General features: G+C 45.2%; 1 protein-coding gene across 4 annotated transcripts in view; it reads right to left on the bottom strand.

Moving 5' to 3' along the window:
• Positions 1-206: 206 nt before the first annotated feature.
• The window catches only part of LOC149331432 (uncharacterized), a 30,302-nt gene continuing 16,307 nt past the window's right edge, over positions 207-14,201 (bottom strand). For 2 of the 4 annotated variants that reach the window (XM_089556568.1, XM_089556569.1), the window contains exons 2-5: positions 10,772-10,836; positions 5,791-5,994; positions 4,761-5,025; positions 207-2,606 (exon numbers count right to left, since the gene is read on the bottom strand). In XM_089556568.1, coding sequence (XP_089412694.1) covers positions 2,265-2,606; positions 4,761-5,025; positions 5,791-5,993 — 810 coding nt within the window. In that variant the 5' untranslated portion in view covers position 5,994; positions 10,772-10,836 and the 3' untranslated portion in view covers positions 207-2,264. The remainder of the gene's footprint in view (positions 2,607-4,760; positions 5,026-5,790; positions 5,995-10,771; positions 10,837-14,201) is intronic. The other 2 variants (XM_089556566.1, XM_089556570.1) reach the window with 1 other exon arrangement.

Raw genomic sequence — 14,201 nt, 5'->3', positions numbered from 1 at the left:
TTTCTTGTAAGATTATTGAAAGCGGGAGTGTCAAATGTGAAATGCGATATTCGTGGTGGATTTATTTTTATTTCCTTCATTTTTTTTACAATGATAACAAAGTTTGTTCAGAGGACATCACGTCAGCACTTGATCGGCTGGGATGTTTTAGTCACGGCCAACTACACAGACGACGCCTGCAATGATCGTCATGAACCCAGCAGACAGAGAGATTGAAGAAACTTTATTTAGTTTGAACGGAGAAGTATCTCAGAGAGCCCTCGCTATTGGTTGTTTCAAGACCTAGAGGAGGCGCCACAATTGATCTAATAAGGCGGCGTTATGGAAGACCGTTGCCGGGGGTGACCAAGGTATAATCATGCTTGATTTAAAATTTCACGATAAATTCGCCCTTGTTTGCAGATAAAGAATAAGCAATCTCTAGCGTTCAAAAGCAATCGGCGTGAAAGCGGAGTGATAGGTCATCGATGTGTGTTTCGAAGAAAGTTTTAACTCCATATGATATCAGCGATGAAGGCTCTTGCACAGGGGATGAATGAAGAAACCAGAAGGCCAGATAGAGAAGACCCAGTGATCGGAAATTTAATTTGATTTAATTTGATTTATTTCCCTAAACAGGAAGATACAAGATTGTGGCTGGGAAAATGAGAGAAAGCTGCTCAGAGGCAGTTTGGCTGGCGCCAAGTTCTTGTCGGGGGCCACTTAAGCTGCTAGAGCCAGTCAAGCTGCAAGTTGGAGTTCTTGTCATGCTGCTTCATAAGAAACAAGCTAAAAATATTTGTCAGCTGAGTCTGAACTATTGAAGTTGCACTCGTTTGCGGTTTTTACTACTCATAAATTTCATTAATGCATTAAATCTGAACATATATTTATGCTCATGTGTACAGGTGGAGAGCGAGAAAAATATAAGGTATGAAATCCTCGCATCACACCCACCTTACTCTGCGCGGTTAGCAAAGCAACACATCACCGTACACGCATGCCCTAAAAAGGCCCACAGTTACAAAAACAGTCACACACAAAACTCTCCGCGTTTGAAATGTTCCAGTTAGACATGTCTGCTCTGCAATGTTTCATAACAAACAGCGTCCCGTGTTTACATATTCCCTTCTTGTCCTAGCAAATCATCTTTTTTAAAATATAGGCAGGGTGCCTTATAAAAATTGCTCAGTCATTGTGTTTCAAGAGTTCGACTAGAGCGTGGAATGGTTCCCATGCTCTCTCTGCATTTCTGGCACCAGAAAACTTAGGCAGTGACATTTAGCGGCACTTAAATCTCGTATTCTTGCAAGCATCCATGCAACAGCGCTCTTAAGATACATTTCTACGCCAAAACGTCTCGATACGCTTGCGAACCACTCCGGCAAATGAGCAAACAACTCTATTGCGCGCATGTCCATCCTTCTTGGAGAAGTTCGCGGGACCACCGCAGGGTGGCGTCGATTTCGGGAAAATCTGCAATAAAACGCGAACTTTGTCCCGTATACCAAAACTAAATGCAACGAAGAACAAACAAGCGCTTTTCCGGCAGCATGACGAGGCCACAGAGCGATGTGCGGGAGGATTTTTTGCGCGACAGCGCAATGATCTCGTCATGCATAAAAACCAGCGTCGGTGTTGCCATTATTACCGAAAAATCCGTATTAGTCGAAAGGGTGGCTAAATCACAAGTGGAGCGGCGATTTTGAAGAGTGATTAAAACAGAAAACTGCTGATTAGAGGCTCGCAACATGATTCAAAACGTCATTATGACATGTAAGTATATATGCAGTTAATTAACTGCGCTGAAAATAAAATGGGAGTAATCGAACCCCTGACCCTCGGGTTGCGCCTCCTGACGAGGCCTGAACCTCGAATAATAAATATATCTTGAACAACGGTGGCCGAATGGACAAAAAAAAAAAAACACTTTCAAAACAATGAACAGAAATTATCACAATAGAAATAGTGAACAGTGATAAACAATGTAAGATATGCTGAACAACAATTAGCAGTAAACAAAAGCACATTCATAATATGCACATTCAGGCCGAAAAGGAAACAAGGCACAGAAATTAAGTATTCACAGTTAGCTTAAATTTGTACAGGACGAAAAAGAATCTTCAGTTTTTTCTTAAATACAGATACACTGTGACTTTCTACAATCATTTCTACGAGAGACGGATAGGCATTGTGATTATGAAGGAAGAAACAGTGTCCGTGTCTGCGCGGGCAACAGTCGCGTCACTCTTAAAGGCTGAGCTTAAGTGGGCCCCCAATTTTTATTACAGTTCTGCACCGTGAAAGTGAGTTTCAGGTAGGTACGCAAATACGCGCACCGGCGACCCACTGGCACCGGCGATCTTCAGCGGGGCTACCGTAGCGTGCGCCCCAATGGCCGGAACTTGGTCCAGTCCGCGCAGGTTTTCCAAGTTGTAGAGCCCCTGGCGGGCGTTGATGCGGTGCACCGTGAACGGGTCAGCCACGTCCAAGGAGCCGGAGTCGATGCCCATGCCGATTAGCCTTCGCTCACGTGCCAGAAATTGGGCGGCTTCCTCGCTGACTGAAGGGAAGTGACGGACACCATCCGCGTCCAAGCCGAAGTAGGCGGTTGCGTTGTTGCTAAACTGTATGGGAAAAAGGTTTGGTTGCGTAACATCCGTGTATCACTCGTATCACTAGGTTTAGCAGGCACTAAACTTCTGCTATTCTTTTATTGCGAAAGCAATACTACTTGCACTTTGCAGGGTGACCACCAATGCCGCAGCGGTGACCATCATTGACCTTCATTTGATCTTGATTGCATTAGTTGGATTAGATTGGATTACATTAGATTGGATTGGACTGGATTGGATTAGATTATATTAGATTAGAGTAGATTACATTGGATTGGATTCGATTGGATAGGAGTGGATTGGATTAGAATCGAATGGATTGGATGGGATTGGATTGGATTGGAATGAATTGTATAACCGATGCATCACCACAAGTCTAACCACAAGCACCACCACCAGCTACACTACCAGCTGAACCACAGCGGAGGTACGGATATTGCTTTCGCAATTACCGGGCTTAACCCAGCTAAGCCACAGCGAATTTTTTTTAACAGCTGCGATGGTTTGTAAAGTTTTGCAATTACAGGCCCAACATTCTTGATGATGATGATGATGGTTTTTTGACTATCCCCTTTGTATCGGGTGGCAGCCATAATCAGCCATGGACATTAGCAGCTAGCGCCCTCTGTTTGCCAACAGTAGCGAAACACCACGTAACTCAGCACGTGACCACGTAACTCATTGGAGATATTTTAGAATTGTAATTTTGAAAAATCCACAGAGCCCGGAGAGATGTTGCTTGAACATGGTGATTCTCATGCCCGACACATTCTCCTCCTCGCCTGAAAATCTCGCCTCTGAAACGCTTCCTTCGCTCGTGCCAACTACTTTCGACGGACATTCAAAATCGATAAGATGTGCCGAACATTCGAAATTCCCCGCGGCGATTTTGAGTTTTCAGCGCCATGTGGCGCATGGTGGCAGTCGTGAAAACTAGAAATGTTTGTCCAGATTTCGTGGGCTTGGGTTGGAACATGTGAAGCACAAGGCTCGTCTGAGTGGGATACCATATGAGACAGAGCACGCGCTTACCATTGGCAAACTTGATTTGTCTTTTACAGTGAAAGCTGTCAAAAGCTCGTTCCTTTGGCTTGGCGTCGCTATAGTAGTAGTAGTGTAGCAGAAATAGTAGAAGTAGTAGTAGTAGTAATAAAACTAGTACTGTTGTAGTAGTGTAGTAGTAGTCTATTAGTAGTAGTGTAGTATCAGTAGTAGTAGTAGAAGTTGTAGCGCAGTAGTAGTAGTAGTAATTGTAGTAGTAGTAGTAGTATTAGAACTAGCAGTAATAGTAGTAGTGTAGCAGAATTAGTAGCAGAAGTAGTAGTGTAGTATTAGTAGTGTTCTAGTAGTGTAGTAGTAGTGTATTAGTAGTAGTGTAGTAGCAGTAGTAGCAGTAGAAGTTGCAGTGAAGTAGTGGTGGTAGTAGTAGTAGTAGAACTTGCAGCACTAGTAGCAGTAGTAGTAGTAGTAGTAGTAGTAGTAGTAGTAGTAGTAGTAGTAGTAGCAGCAGCAGTAGTAGTAGTAGTAGTTGTAGTAGTAGTAGTAGTAGTAGTAGTAGTAGTAGTAGCCAGCGCAACCGGAAGGTAGTAACCACCACCGAGGGGGGAGGGGGGGTACCTAGGCAGGAGAATGAGGAGACTTGCACTTATGTCAAACGTGACGTCACTGGAACGCGCCATGGTAATGCCCTCCGCTGAGCGGTTCGAAGCCATTGACGACACGTGTGAGAGCGTAGTTCCTCTCTCTCTCATAACTCCTGCCACTGCTGTGACGACCTCGCTGAACACATTCGCAAGCTTCATATTTCAGAATCAGGCATTGGTCCAACACCTCGAACACGCATCCCGCCAATTATCAGATAACAAGGCTTCCTTCATGTCTTACAAGGACTGGAGCGAAGTGCTACTTGAAGAGCGAGTAAGTCTCCAAAAGTAAATGGGGGTTTCTTACTCTTCGTATATGCATGTCGGTCTCAAATTTCTTACCTCAATATATTGCAAATTGCATATTGCAATTTGCAATATGCGAAATTAAAATTCCCCAAGAACTGCGGCTGAAAATTGCGTTACACGGGGTGTAAACGTCCCGTGAGTTTTCCAACACCGAGATTTCTGAAATCATTTTGTAATCTCACAGACGGATGTTACTCTTACAAACGGGCGTTACCTTATCCCAACCGGTGCGCACCAGAAGAACGCAATGATCTGGCAGGATGCCGTACTGGGCCTCCCACTGGATGACGTCATAGATGGTCAGTTGACAGCTCCTGTTCTGGGCGCACCGCTGCGCGATGTCCACGAGGGAGATGGACACCAAGGCGAGCCTGTCGACGGGGATCTGTGCCACGTCCCAGCCGTCCTTGACGAAGTGTAGCGGTGCATCTAGATGCGTCCCTCCGTGGGTGAGAGTCGCGATGGTGTCTACCTGGTACCTGCGGGTGCGATGTGCCAGGAAGTGTATAGTATGGTATACAATAACATGGACAGATGGTCATGTTGGTGACTTCTCATTTTTGAAGACTGTAGCGAAAGGTATACACAGCCACTAGACAGAGGTGACTGTCACCACCCAAGGATTGTTGAAACAATGTCCCACCGTTTCGGGGTCAACTCGGCTCCATCTTCATCATCATTATCGTCATCATCATCATCAGCCTTACTACGCCCACTGCAGGACGAAGGCCTCTCCCATGTCTCTCTAATTAACCCTCTCCTTTGCCAGTTGCGGCTACCGCCTATCACCTCCAACTTCTTGTTCTCAACCGCCCACCTAACTCTCTGCCGCCCCCAGCTACGCTTGCCTTCTCCTGGAATCCACTCCGTTACCCTTAAGGACCAGCGTTCACCTTGTCTTCGCATTACATGCCCTGCGCAAGTCAATTTATTACTCTTTATTTCGACTAGGATGTCATTAATTCACGTTTGTTACCTCACCCACTCTGCCCCCTTCCGGTCTTAACGTTACACCTTTAATTCTTCTTTCCACAGCTCGCTAAATAAATCTAAATAGCAATATAGATACAGCATACACTTAGTTTGTTCCGGCTAGTGTTTTCCTACTTCTGCATGTTCGTCACGTTTTTTCTCTTTTTTTTGTAGCGTTACAAAATGTCTTTAAATGTGGTCGCGGAAGTTGTATATTCAGCAATCGTGTTTAGATGCGGCTTTTAGCCCGCGATATAGCGATGGAAACTGACCATGTTTCTGCGTCACTCGGCACGTCACTGACATTGAGAAGGAAGCGGTCGTTCCGGCTCCAGTAGATGGTGCTGTCGTCGTACGGGTAGCTGAGGTCCACAACTCTTCTGACGTGGGGCTCGCCCTGCCCTTTGCGAGTCACAGTGGCAAGCGCGGTGGCGCTGAGGACTACAGCGAAGAGCCTCGACCGAAAAATACACATCCTGCGGCAATGCAATAAACAAAGTGAAAACATTTTTCCATCCTAAAGCAGCGCCATGCAAGGACAATTAAAAATTGGTTGGAGGCACTTAGATATCTCTTAGATATCGGGAAGGCGAAAGCCGTTTGCGACTCATTGCACTGAATTGAATTCGCCGCGCTTAAATGCATTTCACGACAGAGGAGTACAGCGTGGCGACTCTGGCGAGAGGAAGCGGTGACGTCACGCTGCGCATGCGCGCATGCGCAGCGCGTGGGCAGTTGTTGCTTGGCGGCGGATCGCCCTGCTTCGACGACCTTTCGTCTGATGTGACGTCATCATCCACTTTTCCTCGTTCTTGAGCAATTTTTACCCAAAATATAGATCTTCCGGTGATCTTAAGTGCTAATTACGCTTAATCACACATTTTTCAATCTGATTTGACACAAATCTGGCGTTTTTCCGCCCATCCGCCCATTCTGCGATAATCTTCACTATGCTGTGATGACTTCCGCTGGATGTGACTTCACATTGTTCCTGTCGCTATATCGACGCCCGCGCATATCGACGCATTTCGTTGTTTTCTTAGTTTTTTTTCGCTATAATTGGCTATAATTAATTAACTAATCATCCTACAGCCATAAAACTCCGCGTCGGGGTTACATATCGTCTCCTCTATCTGACGCCACCATTCGTTTTCTTCTATCCTGATTAGTTGCCGCGTTATTCGTGGAAGACGGCGTTACACCGGACATGACCTTGGCCGCGAGTATGAGCCATAAGAGGCTTTCGCCTTAAAAGAGATATTCAAGGGCATCCACAGAACTTTTTGCAGGGGGAGGGGGGGATACCCGATGGCCGGGGATGGGGGAGGCGGTAGGTTAGCACCGAAAAGGCACTATTTGTGGTCTAAACTACGCACATGAAACAAAAATTAGAAACAGCAAATTAGGGCTAGGCTTGGAGAACATAAAGTTGGATTTCATTAGTGAACAAAGAATTAAACTTCATAATCAAAATTCGAAAAGTTACTACCATCTAAGCGTGCTAATCAAGTTTTGTATTTGTTTTCTGCCCATGAAGAGTAATCAGTGCGGTATAGAATTCGAAGAACGTAAATTATTACGAGTCCCTAATTACTTGTAACGCGTTAGGTATACATATCATCTCCAATGACCTTGGGCACTCTCGAGGCTCAGCATAGTGCAACGGACCACTCAGCGAATGAGTGAGTGATTGAGTGAGTGAGTGAGTGAGTGAGTGAGTGAGTGAGTGAGTGAGTGAGTGAGTGAGTGAGTGAGTGAGTGAGTGAGTGAGTGAGTGAGTGAGTGAGTGAGTGAACACTTATTTCCGAAGAGTGGGGTGACAGGAGCTGGGTCAATCGGATCCTCAGTGCAGGATGCCAGTGGCTTGGGCTCAACCCCTGGGTATGTGGTCCTGGGAGGGCCACCTCGGCTTTTTTTTTTCTTTCAGAATTCGAAGCTATTCGAGAATTCGAATGCATGAAGTTTCTGGGTAAAGCATGCCAAGTAGTTTTGCGCTAGCATCTAAAATGCTGATGTAATCACCGATTAAAACCGCTACGATGTTCAGGCTTCTCCTCACTGCGTCGGAGAAGTGCGAGAAAACTTCTGATGACGTCATTGTTGCCGAAATTTCAGATGTCCGCTGCTTTCGTCCACATGTCACCGTGCGTCTATATGCCGCCAAAGAATTCGTGGATTTCACCTTCGGTGGCTGCCGTTTTCTTCCCTGAAGCAGCTGTTTCTTCTCTGGAAACGTAGCGACGCCGCACATGACGTCATCACTGCGACCTCTGCCCGGCGCGAAGAACTGTAGAGAAGTCTGAACTCCGACGCGGCTATATTCCGCAAATACTTCAGCATTTCAAATACTTGCCCAAAAAGACTCGGCATGGTTTATCTGCAAGCTTCAAACGTTCAACACCTTCACACTCGTCGAATTCTTAAACTTCTTCAGTTGCCCTTTAAGGCGGCGCTAATCATCTCCACCTCCTAATGCTCCAAGGACTCGTTGGGCAGCTTTAAGAGTTGTTTGTTCTGCGCGAAATAGTTCAGCTGGCCGCATACTCTAATTTTAGCCGAAGAGTGGGTGCGCGCCGTCAAAAAATTGCACGGCGATCGATAGTTGAATCTGACGGTAATGCGTGGGCATGGCTCCTCCCCACGAACCCTCACATTCCGCTGTTCGCATAAATGCACGCTCCGCGGGCGGGGGGAGTTTTCCGCACATTTTGTGTAGTGCTTGGTCGAGCGGGTTGTGTCCCGTAATTTAAATTTGCCGTGTCGAAGGGATACAGAAGAGATGAGCGCCGTTACAAATTGTTACGCTCAGCACTAAATGGGTAGTGGGGTTTACTTTGAGTTCGTTATATCCCGTTGTAGGAAAATTTTAGTTCGGTATAATGAGATATCAAATACGTGGGCTTCTATTGGAGTTCCAAGGGAAACAGTCGCTCCTTCATTATACCCACTATTTCCTCATGAACAATTTTGTTATAACAGGGATTTGACTCTACAACAATACGTACGGCAGCTACGATGTGAGCTTTTATCTGCATAGCTATAAGACAATAGAGAGATTTAGCATAGCGCGATAAGCAGACGCTACATCGAACGACTTCTGCTGGAAACCGCTCCACATACGCAGATCTTATGAGGGCGTCAGATGGCGCCACATGCTGGCCAGTCAACTGCTCGGCTATAGAGAGGATGAGTGTAATCCATCTGTTTGTTTGTTTGTTTGTTTGTTTGTTTATTGATGCTGTTAACCCTATTGAAGGGTCATTACAGGAGTGGTGGGAAAAAAGAAAGCAAAAATACCAACAAATCTGTCATCGAGCGCATTGTACACGTAACCAGTCATTAAAGAGGACGAGAGAAGTGTACACAGTGCCCTATTACATTGTAGAAGAGAGCAACAAAAAACATAATCACGCACACTCAAGAGCATCTACACAGTAAAACACTATATAAAGACACGAAACACAATACACGGACTTAACCCAGTCAGCATTCCACAGCTGGTCGTGAAGTGTTGGACGTGGTAAGGGAATACGTCTGCTTAGGGCAGCTATAGCGGCCGCTGAATCTATTCTTGAGCAATAACTCGAAGAATAAGAATGAGGTGGAGCGCATATGGCAGGCTCTCAGATCGTGAATGGCAGTTTACCAATACACTTCAAGAGAAAAGTATGCAACAGCGGTATCTACACCAGCACTCACCTATGAGGCAGAAACATGGAGACTAAAAAAAGGGGGTTCAGCTTAAGTTAAGGACAACGCAGCGAGCTATGGAAAGAAAAATTGTAGATGTAACGTTAAGCGATCGGAAGCGGGCGGAGTGGGTGAGGAAACAAACGCGGGTGAATGACATCCTAGTCAAAATCAAAAAGAAGAAATGGGCTTGGGCAGGGCATGTAATGCGAAAGCAAGATAACCGCTGCTCCCTAAGGGTAACGGAGTGGATTCCAAGAGAATGCAAGCGTAGCAGGGGGCGACAGAAAGCTAGGTGGGCGGATGAGATTAAGAAGTTTGCGGGGATACGGTGACCGCTGCTGGCGAAGGAGAGGGTTAATTGGAGAGACCTGGGAGAGGCCTTTTCCCTGCAGTGGGCGTAGTCAGGATGATGATGATAATGATGGGGATGTATTTTGATCATTTTCTGCACGCAATTGAGCGTAGTTCCCAGCTAAATAATTTTTCATTAAACATAAGTATTTTGTGCTTTTATCGGCATACTAACTTTATCAGTAATAATAATAAGATCAAGTGGCACTTACTTCAGTAGAGCAGTACCAATCTCAAAGCGCAACTCACCCCCGATCCGCTCATGAGTGCATGTCTGCCATGCCCGCTTAAATATAACCGCCGTATACGACCTCTACGGTTCAAATTTGACACGCGTGTGTAGCACAGAGGACGGCAGTGTTACAGCGGGAGAATTCGAAGTGCGTTGGGGAAAAAAAAAAACATTTTAGCTGTACGGTTGTCCCCGTGAAAAAAAAACGCCTCTTCATTTCGTCAACGTTACAAATTCAAGCAGGCGCCCTTGTTTCGGACACGCAATATCGCTAGTGCGTGAACGGCTTTCTGTGTGATAGAGAATGTTCGAGAAAAATGTTCCAGCTGTACGCTCCAGCTATTCGCGGCACATTTTATAGAGAGGGATAACCGATACCAACCCAACGCAGGGTGTGTATCGACATACGCTGACTTCCTGAGCAAAGGGTTTGAAAAGGAAGATTACAGGTTTGTTATGACTAGGGTTTCGACTTCTTGGTTTCTATTTTTTGAAAATTCAGTTGTCTTTTCTTCGATTTTAATTTCCGAGCACAGTTTTCGTCTATTTTTTTTTTCGGGGAATATTATTTTCGACGAATGAAATACTGACTTTTTTCCGTCGATTTAGTGTAGCAATCCTCTGTGGTCAAAGTGACTTAGCCTATTGCGGTGTTTTTGTCCTCCTGGACAATTTATAAATGAGTTGGAAAGGCAGAGCAGAGCGGTAGGTCTTAAAATCCACTTGCAGAAAACCAAAGCAGTGTTTAGCAGTCTCGCAAGGGAACAGCAGTTCAGAATTGGTAGCGAGGTGCTAGAAGTGGTAAGGGAATACGACTGCTTAGGGCAGGTAGTGGCCTCTGATTCGAATCATGAGAAATAACTCGAAGAATAAGAATAAGGTGGAGCGCATATGGGAGGCTCTCATATCATGAATCGCAGTTTACCAATATCCCTCAAGAGAAAAGTATACAACACTCGTATCTTACCAGTACTCACCTATGGGGCAGAAGCGTGGAGGCTAACGAGAAGGGTTCAACTTAAATTGAGGACACCGCAGTGAGCTGTGGAAAGAAAAATGATAGGTGTAACATTAAGAGATCGGAAGCGGTCAGAGAAGGGAACAAACGCGGGTTAGTGACATCCTAGTCGAAATCAAGAAGAAGAAATGGGCTTGAGCAGGGCTTGTAATGCGATGGCGAGATAACTGCTGGTCCTTAAGGGCAACGGAGTGGATTCCAAGAGAAGGCAAGCGTGGCAGCGGGCGGCAGAAACTTAGGTGGGCTGATGAGATTAAGAAGTTTGCGGGGATACAGTGACCACAGCCGGCGAAGGACACGGTTAATTGGAGAGACATGGCACAGGCCTTTTCCGTGCAGTGGAAATAGGATGATGATGATTGGTTTGATTGGTTTATGCGAGTGTAACGTCCCAAAGCGGCTCAGGCTGTGAGGGATGCCGTAGTGAAGGGCTCCGGAAATTTCGACCACCTGGGGTTCTTTAACGTGCACTGACATCGCACAGTACACGGGTCTCTAGAATTTCGCCTCCATCTAAATTCGACCGCCGCGGTCGGCATCGAACCCGCGTCTTTCGGTCAGCATCCGAGCACCATAACCACTGAGCCAACGCGGCTGCTGATGATGATGTATTTTGACCATTTGCTGCACGGAATTAAACGTAGTTCCCAGCTAAATACTTCTTAATTAAATAGAAGTATTTTGTGCTGTTATCGGCATACTAACTTTATCAGTAATAATAAGAAGATCAAGTGGCACTTACTTCAGTACAGCAGTACCAATCTCAAAGCGCAGCTCACCACCGACCCACACATGTGTGCATGTCTGCAATGAGGCTTAAATATAAAAGCTGTGTATGACCTCTATGGTTCAAATTTGACACGCATGTGCTGCACAGAGGACGGCAGTTTTGGAAAAAAAAAAAATTATTTTCACTGTACGGGCGTCCCAGTTGTTGTGGTTGTTGCCTTCGTGGCATGACACATACAAGTGAAAAAAAAAAAAAAAACGGTTCTTCATCGGTGTTACGAATTCAAACAGGTGCAGTTGTTTCGGACAGGCAATTTCGCTTGTGCGTGCTGTGCTTTCTATGTGATATAGAACGGCCGAGAAAAATGTTCCAGCTGTACGCTCCGGCTGCTTGCGCCGCAGGATGTGTATCCACATACGCCGACTTCCTGAGGAAACTGGTTGGAAACGACGATGAGAGTTTTGTTATGACTAAGGTTTGAACTTTTTAGTCTCCATTTTTGTGAAAATTCGGCGGACTTTTATTCGGCTTTTATTTCCGAACACAGGTTTCGTTTTTATTCTTTTCGGTGAATATTATTTTCGATGAATAAAATACTGACTATTTTTCCGTCGCTTTAATGTAGCAATCCTCTGTGGTTCAAGGGTCTTGAAGTCTTTTTCGGTATTTTTGTAATCCTGAACCATTTATTCCACATCCTGGACAATTTATCAATGGGTTAGACAGGCAGAGCAGAGCGATATAGGTCTTAAAATTTACATGCAGAAAACCAAAGTAATGTTCAGCAGCCTCGCAAGGGAACAGCAGTTCACAATTGGTAGCGAGGTGCTGGAAGTGGTAAGGGAATACGTCTGCTTAGGGCAGGTAGTGACTGCTGATCCGGATCATGAGAAGGAAATAACAAGAAGAATTAAGAATGGGGTGGAATGCATTCTGCAGGTTCTTTGAAATCATGAATGGCAGTTTACCAATATCCTTCAAGAGAAAAGTATGCGACCAGTACACACCTATGGGACGGAAACGTGGAGGATAACGAGAAGGTTTTAACTTAAATTGAGGACACCGCAGTGAGCTATGGAAAGAAAAATGATGGTGCAGCATTAAGAGATCGGAAGCGGGCAGAGTGGGTAAGGGAACAAACGCGGGTTAATGACATCCTAGTCGAAATCAAAAAGAAGAAATAGGCTTGATCAGGACATGTAAAGCGAAGGCGAGATAACTGCTGGTCCTTAAGGGTAACGGAGTGCATTACAAGAGAAGGCAAGCGTAGCAGGAGGCAGCAGAAAGTTAGGTGGGCGGATGAGATTAAGAAGTTTGCGGGGATACGGTGGCCGCAGCTGGGAAAGGACAGTTTTAACTGGAAAGACATAGGAGAGGCATTTGCCCTGCAGTGGGCCTGGTCAGGCTGATGATGATGATTATAATAATGAATGTTCAAATAGTGGTACTTGAAGCTGCGCTTATAGAATATATTGCTGCCACCATTAAAAGAGACATTCATGTTAAACGAGACAGCCGGCGGCCAAAAGCCGAGGTGGAAGTTTACTCCTGAGAACTAGGTTTACATGTTTTCCGTAGGTTTTCGCAGTGGGTTGAGCGCGAGGTAGCGGCATCACGTGGTCTGTGTGTTGATGGCAGCGTTGGAACTGCTGCTCAGTCGTCGCGGTTGTCCGAAGTGTTTTTTCGTGATGCCCATGCGCTGCTTCGAGTCAGTGTCCTACATGCACCTGATTAACCTGTTTAACCAACTGCCTGAAGCAGGTGATGATAATGAACAAACAGTGCTTAGACAGAAGGCGGCTAGGATAGGATGCGAGAGGTGTATAAGCTAGCGGAGTAGTACCTCAAATCGCACAACTGTGCCACTTATCCAACAGTACCATCGTCTCGTCATGCCCCTGCCTTCCCTACATAGTTAATTTTCAACTTTAACAGCCAGCTAGCTATGCCTTAGATACCAAGAATACTGACCTTTCTCGATTAAAACCGAATTTCGAAAAATGAATTACTTTTATCGTTTTTTTTTTTGTCTAAACCGAAAAGTCCAACCCCTAAGTATGACGTATACATACATATGAAGGAGGTCAGCAGTGAGTGAAATCAAGAAAATTATATAGGAATAATTTTTTTTAATTTGTGGTGTTGGTCGACATTCCGATTAAAGAAAGAACAATGGTTTCCCATGCTTTCCTTGCAATAGTTTCCATGGCTGCTGGCTTGCTTCATATAGTGAAAAATACACAGGGGTGTGCGAATAGCACTTTTTCGAAACCGAAACCATAATGAATAGGCCAGCTTTATTACTGAATTGAATATGAATTGTGTGTAGTGAAAAAACGAATCGAATGCGAATCAGGTAAAGAACTGAATAGAATACGAATCGAATATTTGTTGGACTATTCAATGCGCGTAGGAATATTCGCACAAGAGCAGTATTTATACGAAATGCCAAAGGGCTAGCGGCAGCACTGTTTTATTTATTTATTTATTCATTTATTTATTTATTTGAGGCTCACTCAGAAAGTTTGCGCGACCTACGGACTCACTCGAACTCACACTCACAGAGGCCCGGGCTCACTCGAACTGATGAATTCAAACTCATTTAGGCTCACAAATCACTTGGGCTCACTCAGACACAGCATTCGTCTGTGGTCAACAA

This window comes from Amblyomma mixtum, chromosome 8 (assembly GCF_055824585.1).
Source record: "Amblyomma mixtum isolate Tamu chromosome 8, ASM5582458v1, whole genome shotgun sequence".
NCBI classification, from domain to species: Eukaryota; Metazoa; Arthropoda; class Arachnida; order Ixodida; family Ixodidae; genus Amblyomma; species Amblyomma mixtum.
This window is presented reverse-complemented; position numbering and strand designations above follow the sequence as displayed.